Source organism: Cebidichthys violaceus, unplaced genomic scaffold, assembly GCF_023349555.1.
Source record: "Cebidichthys violaceus isolate CVI_PGR_0920_01 unplaced genomic scaffold, fCebVio1.0.p SCAF_9, whole genome shotgun sequence".
Lineage (NCBI taxonomy): Eukaryota > Metazoa > Chordata > Actinopteri > Perciformes > Stichaeidae > Cebidichthys > Cebidichthys violaceus.
The window spans coordinates 3,927,335-3,944,213 of record NW_027176975.1 but is presented as its reverse complement, the minus strand read 5'-3'; the positions used below and the strand labels follow the sequence as shown (position 1 = coordinate 3,944,213).

The window sequence follows — 16,879 nt, the reverse complement described above, 5'->3', positions numbered from 1 at the left end:
CAAAAAAAAAAAAAACAAAGAAGAAGAAAAAGAAAAAAAAATGGCAGAAAAAGACGATTGAAAATAAGAATTTATGTTAAGAACAATTGTTTGGTATTTTTCAAATGGATGGCTTTTTCTCCCTTTCACCCTCCTTCAAGTGAACTACGCCGACATGCATGATATAGAGAAGAAAAGAAAAAAAAACGGCTTCTATCACTGAACGTATCACAGTTGTTCTAGCAATACCATACACCACGACCATGGGGGGAGGCGGGTGTGGGGGGGGGGGGGGGGGGGGGGGGGGGGGGATGACGACAATCATACACATTCTAGCACATATCACAGGCAAACTAGTTTGTATTTTCCCCTGTAACACCAGACACAGTCTCGTAACCAGAACAGTTGGGAGCAACTTATGTTGAAATGAAAAAGGAAGCCGATAAACAACAGAGGCGATTCACTGTATGTAGCAATCACATGTGCTTGTTTGATAGGCAATAAGGTTCTGGTAATAGGTAATACAAATGTCAGATTTGATTTCACTCCGATTGGCAAGACCTCAGGCACCGCATCCTCGAGCTCCGTCGCCGGCCTCTCGTGTCACACATACGGTCATGCCATGAGCGAGGCGACGGAGAGAGGAGTTGCAGTTAGACACGGATCTGCTGGCAGCTCTCTGAGTCCTAACCTCCAAAACATCAGGAGAGAGAAGCGCTACATTGGTCTGAGATCGGTGTCTAAGGGCAACTTGGTCTACTCGGGATGAGTGTAGGGGGGAGGGGGGGGGGGGGGGGGGGGTGTATTAGGTGCATTCTTGTCCTCCTCTATGAATGAGTGGGATCGTCAGAGTCATAGTATACGGTTCACATGCACAGACACACAGTCCCTGGTTCTACTGCTCCACAATATTAACGACACAGCCCAAGCCTGCCATACAGCATGCACATCTGAGGCCTCTGCTCTAGATAATAGAGGCTCGACTACGACACTACACAGATCACTGGAAGCCATGCCTGCAGTTAGTGGGTTTTTGCATCAACTCTGATGGCATCTAACTGTAAATCCAAAACCATGTTAGACAAGAAAGAGGGATTTTTGGCCTTTTTTTCTTTTTTTTCTTTTTTTTTTTTTAAAACACAACTAGCTCTTTCCTCATTGTCTATGATTAATTAACACGCTGAATGTTGTCTTATTTGAGCCGTATTTGAACCTCTCTCTAGGTTTATTTTTCACAAAAGGCTTTTGCTTGCTACACAACACTGTTACTCTGTAAATACTTATTCAGTACTATACTCCATTACACCACAAGCGTTCAGCTACGAGAGTTCACACACCAAACAACCTCATGCTAATCATTTGATTATGTTCTGTACAGATGTGCTGAGGGCTTGGGCAGAGTGCAGCTTAAAGGATTTTTTTTTTTTTTTCACAGGCCGGAGGGAGGGTGGGTGGGTGGGTGTGTGTGTGTGTGTGTGTGTGTGTGTGTGTGTGTGTGTGTGTGTGTGTGTGTGTGTGTGTGTGTGTGTGTGTGTGTGTGTGTGTGTGTGTTTGGATGTAGTGGCAGGGAAAATGGCCTTAATACGCCACACTGAGCTGGGGAGGTTGGTAGTCACGAGTGCCCTCTCGTGATGGCTGTATGGAGAAATGCACACAGTGTACACAATCTGACAGAATCTGTGTGTGTGAAGAAGCCTCAGCACATCTGTCCACACTTGTCCGCTCCTACCTTTTACATCCAGCAAGTCCATTCAAACCGACCTTCAGTCCAGCCACCTATCTATGCATCAAATCCCCTCCCCCCCGGCTCCATTCGCTCGCTGTGTTGTAGGTGAGTGTGCTTTGTTGATCCCTCTGTCACAGCTGTCTCAGAAGGCAGGCTCGTTTGGGGGGCGATGCAGAGGAGAAGAGAGGGGCGTTTGGCAGAGCTTCCCCCGGAGGGACGCGATGAAGAATTAACAAGACCAGATCGAAAGCTGCGGAGAGTCGACAGGAGCTATCAACTGTCGGGGGTCAGTTGGGTCTCAATGTCCACTCTGCAGATGGGGCACTTCCTGCTGGTGGCCAGCCACTGGTCCACACACCCCTGGTGGAAGAGGTGCATGCAGGGTAATCTCCTACGGACACAGATGAGTCGCGGTCAGTGCAGGAATTCACTTCAAGGAAATGTTCTGCAACATTCAAATAACTTCCTCTGTAACTTCACCACACTGGACACTCATCCAGTGTGTTGTGTGAAATGCTAATGTTGCCTTCAGGCGGTATTTTCAAGATGAAGTACTGCAGGAAGTCCTGTGATCGGATTTTGAAACCCGATGCTTTGAAGTCGCGTGGCAGAACCGATTTAGGATAACAAACTGTGTGTCCATTCAGAAGGAAGGCACACAAATAGATAGGAATAAGCAAACGTCTGTCTCCAGGATTCTCAAGCCGTTGAGCAAGAAACATATTTAAGGAAGATCTACTAATCACCATCAAACTGACCAAAGTATTCCTCCTTTGAACAAGACTAATGCACAGGGTTCTGCTGCTATTTTGTGAATGCCATTAGTTCTGCTGCTATTTACCCATGAAGCAAAATTATTTGAAAATTGAATATTTCGAACTGTTGGTGGTGCTATGGAAAAAGTTGAGGGGGGGGGGGGGTGATCACCTAAGTGATTAGGATTCATCCTCTTGGGACCATGATTGCCTGTACAAAATAGTTCTTTGGACATTTTACTCAAAACCAAAAATATCAACCTGCAGGTGGCGTTAGGGGAAAAATGAGAGGAATCACTAAAGTCATTAAGATTCATCCTATCCTAGAAATTAAGAAATTTCAAGGCAATCAATTTGATAGTTATTAAGATAGTTCAATCTTTATTGAAGTGCTGGACTGTCTGTCATTGCCATACCGGTACTTTAGATTTGCTATCAGCTGTATGTAACTGAGGACATCTGAACAACTGCATAACCAGCATCTCCTCCTTGCTGAAGTTGATGGTATGGCTGTACCTGACATCCTCGCCATCCTCCAGCATCGACAAACAGATGGTGCACTTCTCATCGGTGTCCAGCTCCTCATCATCCAGACACATCTTCAGGTCCTGGGGTATTCTCTGCAGAGAGAGAGAGAGAGAGAGAGAGAGAGAGAGAGAGAGACAGAGACAGAGAGAGAGAGAGAGAGAGAGAGAGAGAGGGAGACAGAGAGAGAAAGAAAGAGACAGAGACAGAGAGAGACAGAGAGAGAGAGCAAAAGAAAGAGACAGAGAGAGACAGAAAGAGCGAGAGAGAGAGAGAGACAGAGAGAGAGAGAGACACAGAGAGAGACAGAGAGAGACAGAGAGAGACAGAGACAGAGAGAGAGACAGAGAGACAGAGAGAGAGACAGAGAGAGGCAGACAGACTTTAATTATTAAAGTGCTTCGTGCAGCTGTGTGTTAGGAGCTGATATGTTTATGCCAATGGTGTTTCTCAGTCAGCCCAGACGAAGAAGGAGAAAAGAGTCACCTAATCATGCATCCCAGAAAAAAAAAAAAAAAAAATAGACATCGGATGGAAAAGACTCAATTACTTCTTCTCACTCACAATGTACCAAATAATCTGACAGAGTATTTGGGTCACAGTCAGTGTAGACGGTTTTTAAAATTCATTCCACGCTCCTATCTGCAGACAGCTGGATGACTCATCCCTCAGCCTTGAATTGTGCACACTGCAGACCTGTCTTCCTAATCCGCTAACTGAAATTAGTTTGACCTTTGAACTATTGAGAGAGTCACGACCCCTCCTCCCCCCCTCTCGTCTTCGCTCTTTGATCCTTTCGGCCCAGCGCTTCCATCCCCGTCCTTTCGGTCCAATGCCGTGGTCCGTCCGTACCAGACCACATCAAAAAGATTCCTCACTCAGCCAGCAGGTTTTTTACCTTCTTGTACTTATGGGGGAAGGTGAATCTCTCTATGGTGGTTTGGACCGCTCCCCGGTTAACACTGCCCAGCCTGTCCTCCAGCTGCAGAAGCTCCTAGAGAGGAAACAACATGTGCACACGTCTTTTAATTATTTCAGGTTCAAGTTTAAAATCTGAACAAAAGGCATTTCTGTATTTTGCTGCCGAGATAAACAAAAGTAACATTTGTAAAAAAAAAAATAAAAAAAAAAAACACATTCAAATGCAAAAGACATTTAAGTGTGGAATGATGAAATTAAATTGGTGCTTCAAGGAACAGGAAAGAGGCTCTCAGAAAACAATTGCATCTTGTTTGATATGGAAAAAAAACGTCATGCGATTAAAGGCAGTTGGACCAATTCGAGGCATCTGGAAGTCGGAGTAAATCGGTTACACACTCCAGCCTGTCCAGAGCATTGGTCACAGACACAACAATGATAAATGAGCATAGACCGGTACGCGTCTGCAGAGCAGGAAGCTGTGGATACGAACCTCGTAGCTCTCTCGAACGGCGGACGCGTGGCGGGAGGGGTTGAGACTCTGCAGAGCCAGCAAGTGCAGCTGGGGATATGGGTAGTTTCTGATCTCATGGACAACCTGGAAGATGACAAGTTAAAAGAAGCCAGCGTCAGCTCTGCAGCATGCAGCAGGGAGGAAAAAAAAAAAAAAAAAGTGGAGCATCCCCGGGTTGCTGGGTTTTGGAGATTATTCTCAGACACCCGGAGGAGAGTCGCTGGGAGTTCATCGAGACTAACGTGATTGATCGTACCGAGGCAGAAGGGGCTCACCACTTGTGTTGAGGCATTGTTTCTAGGGAAATGGTGCATCCTAGGAGAGGTCAAGTAGTGCTGATAGTGCTGCGGCAGGGGGTGGATGTGATACTGGTGGGGGGGCAACCCAGCATCGACACTTAGATCCCTGAACAGAAACCAAAAAAAAAAAAAACAAGTCAGTGGAACTCAAGGCATCATTTCACCGCGTTTGTGGCTAATTATCCTTTGATAAAAGTAGATTTCCACAGGATTATTTTAGGATTTAGCTCAGTTCCAGTTACTTGAAAAGATTCTGTAATAAGCTCAACCTCTTTGAAAAATAGAATAAAGAAATAAAGCAGTGCACTGAACAGTTAGGTAAAGCAATGGAATGAAACTGGACATAGCTAACAGTAATGGATAACTGGTTGACATGAATGGCTGCGTCGCTGAAGGGGTTCTACCTACTGGAGTTAATCTGTCAGAGCTGTCGGTGCTAAAGACAAAGAAAAGACTTTTGAAGTTACGGCTGAACTGGAGCTGCAGTACTTGAGCCCAGCCTCGACTCTTCCCTCACGTTTGGACCGGTCTTGTGATCGTGTTAAAGCATTCCCTCACATTTCTCCTCTACGTGTTTTATTTATTTTCGCCTTGGTTTCTCTCCTGCATTACTACGCTTTTGCTCTAAAGCTGCTGTGGGTAACTCTACGGCTCTTCTGTAGCTCCTTGTAGAGACAGGTACAGTGTTTATTGCCAATGTTAGTGTCTTTTAATAAACTCGGTCTGAAAGCCCTTTCATGTGGTCTTGACCCAGATATGAGGGTGGTCAAGTGCAGTCAAACTAAGAAAAGGATGTCTCAAGTATCATCGGCCCAGAAATAAGTTGTATATAATTCAGTGTCATTTCTGTTAGTATGAAATCTAAAACCTACATCATGAGAACGGCTTTTTTTCGCTGATATTGTTTGCCTCTGTAGTGCTGCATACTGTGCATAAGAAACCATTAATGTTACATTTGGTGAAATGTATACAGTGATTATTGCCAATTTCAATTTCAATGACTTACTTTGGGTTCGTTTTTCCAACACCAAATTGAAAAATCTGTGTTTTGTACAAGACTGTTGGTTTGAAATCTAAACTTTTTTCTAACAAAGACAAAAAGAACAGACTGTTTGCCTCTGTGGTGCTGCATACTGTATTAAATATATATATATATTAGAGGTATTGCTCACCAGTCTGTGCCCTCAGCCAGGTAGCGGGGCTGCTGCACCACAGGCTGAGGAGGGACATGAAGAGGGGGAGCAAACTCATAGCTGGGCCGCAGTCTGTGGGGCTGGTGAGGAACTCTCTCTGGGGTGCGTCTACTAAGACACATAACCAAGCATTTGTTTGTTTTTATATATAAATCCTAGGATCTTACTGTAAAACATAATTCTTTTCATTTTTTCCTGTACTTCTAAATCCCCCAGAAAGCCTGTGTGGATACCTGGAGGGTGGCAGGATGTGTCGGTGCTGGGCCTCGAGGATCTGCTGCTGGAGGAGGTATTGCTGGTGTAATGCCTGAGGTAGGAAGGGAGGGGCGGGGATGTCCTGGAACTGGGGGGCTGGCAGGGGGTTGAGGGGCGCGTGGAGCGGAGGGCCATGCTGGTGGCCGGGAGGGGCCAGGTGGGGGTTAATGCCTGACTGCGGCTGCCCTGGGTGGGGCATGGGGAAGTCCATGGGCAGCGGGGCCTGAGGACCTAACTGGAAGTGCCGGCAAGAGGTAGCATGGCTGTGCTGCTGCTGCTGCTGCTGTTGCCGGTTGAAATGGGATCCTGTGGACGATAAGGAGAAGTTTTAAAGGCACCTGAAGGGAGAGATTAGATGGAATTAATTGTGGGTGAAATGTGGTGTCACTGTATGTGTGTGTTTGTGTGTGTGTGTGTGATATAGCATGTTAATGAAGCCCTACCTCTTACCTAGGGTGAAAAATACTTCTGTGGGGGTGGGGAAATGACGGTTACCACAAGTACCATGAACATGACAACCATTTGTGGTCCTGCAAACAATACGCGAGCTTTTTCGTTTCTTTAAATCGCATTTCCGACCGCTGGATCGACTCCTGGTCTTCCGATTCACAGACAAGCGAACTGGATCAGAACAGATGAAATCTACCAGTGTGCGGTCTTCGACGTGGCTCGGTTCTTGTAAATTCTGCAGCCGACAGTGGGTCAGAGCAGTCCGAGTGAAACCTTTGGTACCCAGCCTGTCTATAAGATAAACTGTTTACGGAGCCACGTCTCTTATCTATTTAGCACTAAAGAGCAATACCTTCCTTCTTATGAATAAAACCAAAACACATCATTTTACAGCCGTGCTTCCCTGAAACCTACTGTATCCTTACACATACAGCGTCGCCCTACTTATTCTCTCATATGAACATTCGGGAGTTGAGAGGAAATAGCTTAAATGCTTTTTCAACCCTCTCCAACCACAGCTATTTGGCAACCGCAGCGAGAGTGTGAGACTCAACGGGGAGAAAAATACAGACAAACTTGTGCTGTGGTGCAATGTGGTTTTAATAATGTGCTTACGCTAAAAAAAAAAAAAAAAAATACTTTTTTGATTATGCACGGGCTGAGAAATAGCAATAAGAAATTTCGCTTTTTTTTTTTTTTTTAGAACTTTTGAGGAAATCCTGAATAAAGAGAGCCATGATTATGGTCTGCAGTGGAGCAGGACTCAAGGTGCTCCATTGTGTCCATCTGGCAGAAAGTGAAGCGGTGAATTTAAAGAGTTTAGACATTGAAATTGTGTAGTTAAAAATTCCAGCACAGGTTTGAATTGAATCTGCTTCGAACAGTGTAGAAAAAGACATGACGAATTCTAAAGTAAACAGTGAAAATATTTTTGAAAAAAATCATGAGGAAATAGGCAAAGTCTACATTGCATTTACTAAAAGAGAACGCTTGAAAAACGCAGTAGTTTAAAAACGCACCCAGCGAAAGAGAAGCAGTATGACCTTCCAGCAATATTTTCAGGTCGTCAGTGTTGCCGGGCAGACAAGCGGTGACCTTGCTGCCGCGGGGGTCAAAGGCTCAAGTCTAGACTGTAACACTGCGTTTTCAAGCGCCTCAGTGAAAACGATCACCATGAATGACAGCAGATAGACTCATTCAGGCCCTGTGATGGAGGAAGCGTGGAAATTGTCTATCTTTGTCACAGCGGGCGAGGAGGTGGGTGGAGGGTGGAGGAAGGGGGAGGAGGGGGAGGAGGAGGGGGGGGGGGGGGGGGGCAGGTAGGGACAAGGGAGAGGGAGGACAATAAATGGAAATCAGCAAGAAGCACACTGAAGGTTAGGAAAAACACTATATTCTTTATTGAAAAATATTAGTATATGTGGAATTTGTGTTTTTTTTTTTCTTTCTTTTTTTTGTAATAATAGTATAAATCCATGCAACAAAAATAAACAACATAGACTGAAGGCAAGGCCCACCATGCTCCATATAGGGTTAAAAAGAACAAAAGCGGCATCCAATGAGCAGACGTGTTGGCTACAGCACATGATTTCAGTACAGCAGGGTACATCTTTACTACAGAAAGATTACATTGGATTTTCACTAGTCAATGTAGAAAAACAAAAACAAAAAAATTATGAATCATAAATGTGACCATGCATTGAAAAGTACTATTACCAGAACAAAAGGTAAAGAGAGACCACAACCAAACAATAAAAGACGTTATTACTAATAGAGGATCTCTTTAGCAGTGCAGGAAAATAGGCATCCCTGTGAAATGGATAGCATTTTGGCCTTATGTTAGTGGGGGGGAAAATTGGGAAGTGATGAACCACCAGTGAGCATGTTTTTGCCTCCGTAAATGTTTAGAGTTTCATTTGCCCGTAAGGGGCAAGCAGCCCTGACAATTCAGTGTGATTCGAAGCTCGGAATTTTTGCAAAAGGGGAACAAAAAGGATTACACAAAAATGGAGACAGTTATGGCAGGTTGTTGTGTGCAGGTGCAGTGTACCTTCAATCAATTTGAAGTGATCACATGACAGCATTGGATGGAATGCTGTTGTTTTCAACAATACAAAAATGCCATGCATATGGTTCCAATTTGCATGCTATTTTTTTTTTTTTTTTTAATCATAGGTCACTTTCATCATGTACATTGCACCTTGTGTGAAGAGAAGGAAGATGAGCCAAATTCTGGTGTTCAACAATGCAGTGCAGTATTTAAGATCATGCAAAATGTATCCACTTTACAGGAATTTACAGCATGTTGTCTATCAAGACTGGATGGGAAGTACACAATGACATTCAACTGATTTCTAAAAAAAAAAAATAAATAAATAAATAAAAAGGAGCTAAAATGTTCACTCAGTGCTACAGCAATTTGACAGAAAAAAAGACAAAAATAAAGGTGCTCTGATCTAGGTGTTAGCAATTGTTTTAGTCTGCTTAACATGGAAAGTCTATGACTGAATACATCTTGGGAAGGGGGGGGGGCGGGGGGGAGGGGGTGCTTTTTAATACCAATGTCGTCTTCTGATGGAAAGAGGAAATGAAGAAGGGATTCACAATACAGCTAAATGCAGAGAACAGGCAGAGGCCACGCCACACCACACAGCAGCAGATGATCATTAGCTACACAATGGGGGGGACGACAAAGATCTGATAAATGCAGAATGTAGAGCCAGCCTCCATACTATGAAACAGGGAAATAAGAACAGAAATAAAAGCACAATGAAATCATTGATGCCACTGTTATGAAATTAATGTTACACTGTAGCTTTACCATTGTTTAACTGGGACCACATCACGTTACTTTGGGTCTTTTTTTCTTTTTCTTTTTTATGCAATTCGGCAGCTTTAAACAAACAGCTGCTGAATTGCTAATTAGCAAATATTAATAAAAAAAAGGGCGACTGATACTTTAATGGCTCAGAAGTCCACGCTCCTCGGGCCATCGGCCATGTATCGATTAGTACATTGGCCAACTGACACGGATAATAATTACTGAAAAATCACGCTGGAAAAACGAGCGAGCGCGAGCAAAAGCAGATGATCTTCAAATGACATCATCCAGGCACAGATAAGCTGACTGGCTGGAAAGGCTACGTCTATTTTGCGGTATTTTTACGGTGCAAACACACGGTAGCGCCTTGAGGGGAAATTACAATGCATCGTAATGTTACCGAAATGACAAATCGCACCAGTTAAATATGTGTCAGAGTAACATTGTCTATCACGATTGTCTATGCGGTTGTCCGTTTTGACATATCTGCTGTTTTGGACAGCACGCCCCGTGGATGTGAAATCCTTTGTGAGGAATGTTTCCGTTCCAGTACATAGTCGGTGCCAACGAGACAGTTAGCTTATCTTTAGCGGCGGTATTTTTCATGATTTACACGAAATGTCGCCGGAAAAACAACATCATTCGGTGGTTTGCAATAATGTGCTGTGAATACAAATCACGTTACCGGCGTTTTTTCGCGAATAATTTGACGTTAGTTTTAAGCTAGCTACAGCGAGCTAACCCGACGGCTAAACTCGAAGCTAGCTAGCCAACAGCTGCAGTGCATATTAAGATAAACAGGGCACATGTTTTGGATCGATATGAATATTAATACCGTACCTCTGTTTCTTACTGAGCCGAATACAGGAAGAACCAGATATCCGACATGCACTAAGACCATCCTGGGATCCTTATCTTATGATTCCGCTGGGTTATTTGGAGAGAAAGAGTAGTAGTAGCCCATGCGGATCTACATTCATGCGGCTGGTTGTTGCTGACTAGCACCACAGGCAAAACCCAACGACTGTCTGACTCGCTCGGTTGTCGTTGACAAAAGCAGACATGTCGTTAGATGTCCCGGGCTAAAGAGGGCGATGTTGCGGCGCTTCGCACCAAAAGCTGGAGGTTTCTCTCGGTTAACCTATCAAGCCTTGTCAACTGATCTTGATACAAAAACAAATATTAATCAGCTGTTGTTTAATGTTTTTGGCGAAAACCAAACACAGAGCATTTAAAATATGTATCCGTGTTATCTAATAATGTACAATGAGGGCAAAATAACCCGAGTAAAATGTCCTGGTGTGTGTACTCAAACCTGGCCAATTAGGCTGATTCAGACTTTATCCTGATCAAACCACAGACTGTATATAAGAGCTCAAGGTCAGGCTCCAATAACGCTTGGCTCCTACATTTCCCAGGGTGCAACGTAACAGCGTGTCATTAGACCCCCCCCCCCCCCCCCCCCCCTCTCAGCTCCTAAATGACCTTTTTTTTTTCAAACTCCACATGAAGGACTGCAACTATGATCTACTTTATGTGTGTTTGTGAGGTCATAGTGGGTGATTGCGTGGAACTGCACTGCATCATACTGACAGTAGTCCTTAATGTTTTGTCCAAGCCATTTACATACACACAGTGTAGGAAAGTAATTAAGAACATTTACTCAAGTATTGTACTAATGACCAATATTGAGTAACCATTCAAATGTTATGCTACTTTACACTTCAACTTCTGTACATTTAAGAGGGAGTATTATATTCTTACTCCGTTACATTTATCTGACACATAACACGTGATATTTTAGTTATTGGTTTATTTCATAAGGGACAATGCACATTAATAGAAACATTGCTGTAAATGCACCAGAGTTATTAGGCAAGAGGCTATTTTTCATCTGTAGTAAAAACAGATTATAAGATTAAATGTACAATGCGTGCAGAAACAATGAAAGAAGTGAGAATATTAATATAAGTAGTAGTAGTAGTATCATCATTCAGGAGACACAGAGTGCTCTATATTAAACTATGTTAAAGTATAGAAGTTTAAATGTGCTCCACCAGCTGTAACATTAGTCTAATTATAACTCATGGCATTCTGAAAGGACCACTCTGCCCAAAAAGTACTTTTACTTTAAGAACACTTTGCTGTTAATACTTGTGTACCTTTACTTAAGTGAACTCTTGCATGTACGACTTTTACTTGTAACATATTGTTTTTAAAGAGCGGTATAGGATACTAATTGTACTTAAGTAAACCATATGCGCAAATCTTCCGCCACTGAACATACATATTGTAACTCGAGTCGAACAGCTTTGTCCAAAGTGAAGTTGTGGGGGGGACGGGGACGTGTTGCGTCCACTACCATCCCCGTGACGCCAGGGGGCAGACTCGAGCAGGAAAGCAAAAGAATGTAACGTCAGTGTCACATAAATAGAAGAAGAGTCCATTCAGCCATTACATTCTAACTCACAGCCAGGTCGAAGCCGCTAGTGGTGGAGGACAGGTCAACCCAACAAAATGTTAACCGTGAGAGTTGCAGCTGCTTTGGCCAGGAGCCTGCCCAGAAGGGCCGGATTTGTAAGTATTTTAATCAAAATATCGACATCTGATGGGACTGTTGCAGCAAGTTAATCTAATATCTGCGTGGACCTTGTGGGCGTGAAGGGTAACGTTAAGGCCGCTAGCTGACTTATCGACTTATTAATGCGGCCTTAAACACAACTACGTTCTCGTGTGCAACGACTCGCTTCTGTTGCCTCGAAATTATTGCAATACGTGTGTTTGTCGAAGTTGCCCTTGTGAGACGACATTCTCCCGTCCTGCAAGCTAGCGGCGCTAAAGTTAGCACGCGATGCTAACGCTAGCCACCAGCTAACGGCTCATTCAGCCACGCTTTGAAGGTCAGGAAGCCTGACAGCGCACGTCGTCTCCGCTGCGCAGCGCTACTCCAGCTCAGCTTTTAAAGTGCACATTGTAACTGTCGCTGCAATATGTGTGGATGTACCATTTTTGTATTTGCAATTAATTCAATACGTCTGCTCAGGTGTCCAAGGCTCTACCGGCCGCCTGCATTGGGGTCAACCACCTCCACACACACAGACCATGGCTGCAGAAGACAGGTGAGACAAAAACAACACGACAGAGACTTTATCCTCCGTGCTTCAGGTCGTCTCCCAAAGGCGATTAATGAAGGTCATTGATCATACTGTGTGTCACGAGCTCGTCTTTGTAGTTACTGGGTCAAATGAAGAGAATAGCGTTCTACAGGTTTACAAGTTTGTCTGAAATTATTGGACAAACGTGCTCATCAGTATTCATGTGTGCCCTCATGAAGATTTAGAAAAATATATATAAATGCATATGTGTTGAAGAAATGGACAAAATCACAGCAACAACAGCATCTGTGACTTGTAATCTATATTGTTACATTTGCATAATCTAGTGGATTAGTTTGTCTGTAATAAAACATATTAATACTAGTCAAGAAAACTGTATGTTTTCAGTTGTAATCAAGATATATCACAATATTATAACCAAATTCCAAAATGTCATCTAGTTTAGATTCATTTCCTTTAAATTTCTATATATATATATTTTGTTTTTTTTTAATTAATCTGGGATAATCCAACACATTGTTGTATAATTTAAAAATGAACACGACTGTCTAATCAGAAAGTGTTTTTCGTTGTTGCTAAGCGAGATCCTATAATGTCTCGTCTCACACAGGCACCGCCGAGGTGTCTTCAATCCTGGAGGAGAAGATCTTGGGAGCTGACACCTCCGCCGACCTGGAGGAGACCGGTCGCGTGTTGTCCATCGGTGACGGTATTGCCAGAGTGTACGGCCTGAGAAATGTCCAGGCAGAAGAGATGGTGGAGTTCTCCTCCGGACTGAAGGTATTTAGAAATAGACATTATAAAACAGATGTTTTGTTTCCAGGTTGAGTTCTAAACACGCTAATTTTAAAGCTACACTTATCCAACAGTGTTATAGATGTGTTTTTTTTCCCCACAATGCAGTCATCTTGAATTAACAAAAGCAAAAGAACATTGTGTACCTTTTTCCTAAACTGAAAACCTTGAATATCCAACACCTTCAGTTTAGCTTCATTCAAACATATTTTTTTTTATATACATTTGACAAAGCCACCAGTGTAAAACAATATTTTTTCCTCCAGGGAATGTCTCTGAACTTGGAGCCCGACAACGTTGGTGTTGTGGTGTTCGGTAACGACAAACTGATCAAGGAGGGCGACATCGTGAAGAGGACCGGCGCCATCGTGGACGTCCCCGTTGGTTTGGAGCTGCTCGGCCGTGTGGTGGACGCTCTGGGAAATGCCATCGATGGAAAGGTGACATGAGCCACTCTAACTTAGTGGAAAATCAAATCGCTGTAGATTGAACTTTTAAGTTTTGATCGTTTGGCCCAGTTTAACCCAACTGGCATCTGTTAAAGCGAGATCAAATTTTGCTGGGGGTTTTTTTTTTTTTACCGTCTAATTGGATGACAAATGATATTTAAAACTCCAGTTATTGATTTTTGATCAAAGTTAAAGTAACACATTAGAATTGTTGCTTGTTTACCTTTTTTTTTTTTTTTTTTTATTTACCTTGATATGTGGGTTCAGCTTTTTAAAATGCGTATTTCTTTCTTCCTCAGGGTCCTCTGGGTAACAGCACCCGTAGGCGTGTGGGTCTGAAGGCTCCTGGTATCATCCCTCGTATCTCTGTGAGGGAGCCCATGCAGACTGGAATCAAGGCTGTGGACAGCCTGGTGCCCATTGGCAGAGGCCAGCGTGAGCTGATCATTGGTGACAGGCAGACCGGGTAAATACTTTTATGTCTTTGGACATACGAGCATTCCGTGGATTAAAGGGAGCTAAAGCTCATGTGCCGTTTTTTTTAAAAAGTTGGTAAGTATGCTTTTTAAATTGATTTTTCATTCTCCAGCAAAACTGCCATTGCCATCGACACAATCATCAACCAGAAGCGCTTCAACGAAGGAACCGACGAGAAGAAGAAGCTGTACTGCATCTACGTCGCCATTGGACAGAAGAGGTCCACCGTCGCCCAGCTGGTGAAGAGGCTCACTGATGCCGATGCCATGAAGTACACCATTGTGGTCTCTGCCACCGCCTCCGACGCCGCCCCTCTGCAGTACCTGGCCCCGTACTCTGGCTGCTCCATGGGAGAGTACTTCAGAGACAACGGCAAGCACGCCCTGATCATCTATGACGATCTGTCCAAGCAGGTGAGGACGCAGATTGTAAAAATGAAAAATGCGAGATCCTGTAAAACTGTCATAGCTTGAAATCACATTTTGGGAAAATATCTCCTGGATGAGTATTAGAAATTGAATCGGTATTCCCAAGTGCAGCTGTGGTGAATCTTCTTTTTCTTTTTTTCTCTCAGGCTGTTGCCTATCGTCAGATGTCTCTGCTGCTGCGTCGTCCTCCCGGTCGCGAGGCTTACCCCGGTGATGTGTTCTACCTGCATTCCCGTCTGCTGGAGAGAGCCGCCAAGATGAACGACAACTTCGGCGGCGGCTCCCTCACTGCGCTGCCCGTCATCGAGACCCAGGCCGGTGACGTGTCTGCCTACATCCCCACCAATGTCATCTCCATCACAGACGGACAGGTTTGTCCAAAAGATGTCATGCGTATTGGTGGTTGGGCTTTTGACCCGTACGTGAAACGGTCTACGTCACGGTGCTCTTCTGTTGCGATGTGTTCGCTGTAGATCTTCTTGGAGACTGAGCTGTTCTACAAGGGTATCCGCCCGGCTATCAACGTGGGTCTGTCTGTGTCCAGAGTGGGCTCTGCTGCCCAGACCAAAGCCATGAAGCAGGTGGGTTTTTAAATTCAGACCCGTCACAGTAACTAAGTTATTTTTTATAAAAACAAATCCTGCATTTCATCAAATAGATGTTGCGATCTCCAGCATTATTAAGTAGTCTTTATTTCTACCCTGTAGGTGGCCGGTACCATGAAGCTGGAGCTGGCTCAGTACCGTGAGGTGGCTGCCTTCGCCCAGTTCGGCTCTGACCTCGACGCTGCCACCCAGCAGCTCCTCAGCAGGGGCGTCAGGCTCACTGAATTGCTCAAGCAGGGACAGTACTGTGAGTGTCAACGGTCCAAACGTTCCTGTTTCTGTTTTCCAGGTATTGTATGTCTTTTTTGAATGCCAAACAAAACTGGTTTCCCCGCCTCCAGGTCCAATGGCCATTGAGGAGCAGGTAACGGTCATCTACGCCGGTGTCAGAGGTCACTTGGACAAGATGGAGCCCAGCAAGATCACACGGTTCGAGAAGGCTTTCCTGCAGCACGTCCTCAGCCAGCACCAGGAGCTGCTTAACGCTATCAGGTGAGAAATAGTCCTCTGTTACAATATGTTTGATCAATGAAAGTGGGTATTTACAGTTTTCTAACAAATGCTAATATGACCCATTTTCTGTTTCAGGGTTGACGGCATGATCTCCGAGGCATCAGATACTAAACTGAAGCAGATTGTACTGAACTTCCTGTCCAGTTTTGAGTAATGGATAGCGCCTCCATTGATCTTCAGTGAGCTACCTGTCTGTGTCCCCAATATGCTTCTATATGTGAACACACTGAAGGCCAAAACCTCCATGTACAGATTTCTCCAAATAAAATTTTACAACCCTACCGTGGTGTAAAATCCTTCTGATTTGCGAGCTTAACTACAGCAAGTTTAGTGTTATTAGGTTGGTTCCCTGTGAGCAGATTCCACCAGTGGCAGAGGAGTAATAACTTGTGTGGGAAGAACAAACGCACAATACGTTTCTTTAAACGTGATTTATGGATTTATGTTTGCCTAATATTTCAGTGTACCAAAACAAAAAAAAAACGTAACGTGCATAACAGTCCACACACCGCAGTCTTGATTTCTGTTTACTGTTACGAGTTGTTCACGAGAGCATTGTATTTAAGAGGGCAAATGTTAAGACGTCACTGTTTTTGCTCCTCACTGTTTCAGAGGACGGAAGGACTGTAAGCCCCACATGTTTAATACCATGGAAATAAATTGAGTGACGCTGTCACACATCAAATCCGTCTTGTATTGTCCTGTGTTATATCTCAAGTCTGGCCGATCAAAACTTTCTGGAACTCGCAAAGCACATTTGTTTTACTTTGTGCTTTTGAAATGGAGTGAGGACTCTCGGCGTCTTTTCTGTTTTAAGGTGATGGAAAGTTGTATGTTTTGCAACTTAAACTTTAAAATCATTCACATTTGACCTGCATTTTACCCATCCTTAGCCTATTGGGAGCAGTGGGCAACCGATAACCTTATCAACTGATCATCACAGTACTTTATTGCAGCATGTTTTTAGTGCTTCAAATTGCTTGTTTTTGTCTGACCTAAAGATAAAAGTTCACCCTCCTGTAAAACAGAAGCTGCAAATCATCTCATCTGCAAAGCTTTGA

General features: G+C 43.8%; 2 protein-coding genes across 5 annotated transcripts; one reads left to right on the top strand and one right to left on the bottom strand.

Annotated features, from left to right (window-relative positions):
• Window positions 1-290: 290 nt before the first annotated feature.
• Window positions 291-10,491, bottom strand: ark2cb (arkadia (RNF111) C-terminal like ring finger ubiquitin ligase 2Cb). 4 transcript variants are annotated; one of them, XM_068703203.1, is made up of 9 exons: window positions 10,276-10,491; window positions 9,174-9,345; window positions 6,143-6,470; window positions 5,889-6,020; window positions 4,693-4,822; window positions 4,397-4,501; window positions 3,884-3,979; window positions 2,977-3,080; window positions 291-2,096 (listed from the first exon to the last, which is right to left on the bottom strand). In XM_068703203.1, exons 3-9 carry the CDS (start codon window positions 6,373-6,375, stop codon window positions 1,979-1,981), a joined length of 918 nt encoding a protein of 305 aa, XP_068559304.1. In that variant the 5' UTR covers window positions 6,376-6,470; window positions 9,174-9,345; window positions 10,276-10,491; the 3' UTR covers window positions 291-1,978. The 4 variants fall into 4 exon arrangements, with proteins under 4 accessions (XP_068559304.1, XP_068559302.1, XP_068559303.1 ...); XM_068703201.1 differs by lacking the exon at window positions 9,174-9,345; XM_068703202.1 differs by lacking the exon at window positions 9,174-9,345 and having other exon boundaries at window positions 5,889-6,017.
• A 1,387-nt stretch (window positions 10,492-11,878) lies between these two features.
• On the top strand, window positions 11,879-16,503 carry LOC137867565 (ATP synthase subunit alpha, mitochondrial). The gene is made up of 11 exons (XM_068704221.1): window positions 11,879-12,012; window positions 12,479-12,554; window positions 13,162-13,331; window positions 13,613-13,786; window positions 14,095-14,261; window positions 14,385-14,685; window positions 14,847-15,071; window positions 15,174-15,281; window positions 15,408-15,552; window positions 15,647-15,797; window positions 15,894-16,503. The coding sequence occupies exons 1-11, from the start codon at window positions 11,953-11,955 to the stop codon at window positions 15,970-15,972; spliced, it is 1,656 nt and encodes a 551-aa protein (XP_068560322.1). The 5' UTR covers window positions 11,879-11,952; the 3' UTR covers window positions 15,973-16,503.
• Window positions 16,504-16,879: the final 376 nt, after the last annotated feature.

What these genes read in the sequence shown, in the direction of transcription:
- ark2cb (XM_068703201.1), bottom strand. Translation starts at nt 10,336, where the DNA reads ATGGTCTTAGTGCATGTCGGATATCTGGTTCTTCCTGTATTCGGCTCA. An exon ending in CTGGCTGAGGGCACAGACTG is followed by an intron (nt 4,823 to 5,888) that starts GTGAGCAATACC and finishes GTTTCTGTTCAG; the next exon opens with GGATCTAAGTGTCGATGCTG. An exon ending in TCCCCCATAAGTACAAGAAG is followed by an intron (nt 3,081 to 3,883) that starts GTAAAAAACCTG and finishes CTCTCTCTGCAG; the next exon opens with AGAATACCCCAGGACCTGAA.
- LOC137867565 (XM_068704221.1), top strand. Translation starts at nt 11,953, where the DNA reads ATGTTAACCGTGAGAGTTGCAGCTGCTTTGGCCAGGAGCCTGCCCAGA. An exon ending in ACCATGGCTGCAGAAGACAG is followed by an intron (nt 12,555 to 13,161) that starts GTGAGACAAAAA and finishes CGTCTCACACAG; the next exon opens with GCACCGCCGAGGTGTCTTCA. An exon ending in ATGACGATCTGTCCAAGCAG is followed by an intron (nt 14,686 to 14,846) that starts GTGAGGACGCAG and finishes TTTTTCTCTCAG; the next exon opens with GCTGTTGCCTATCGTCAGAT.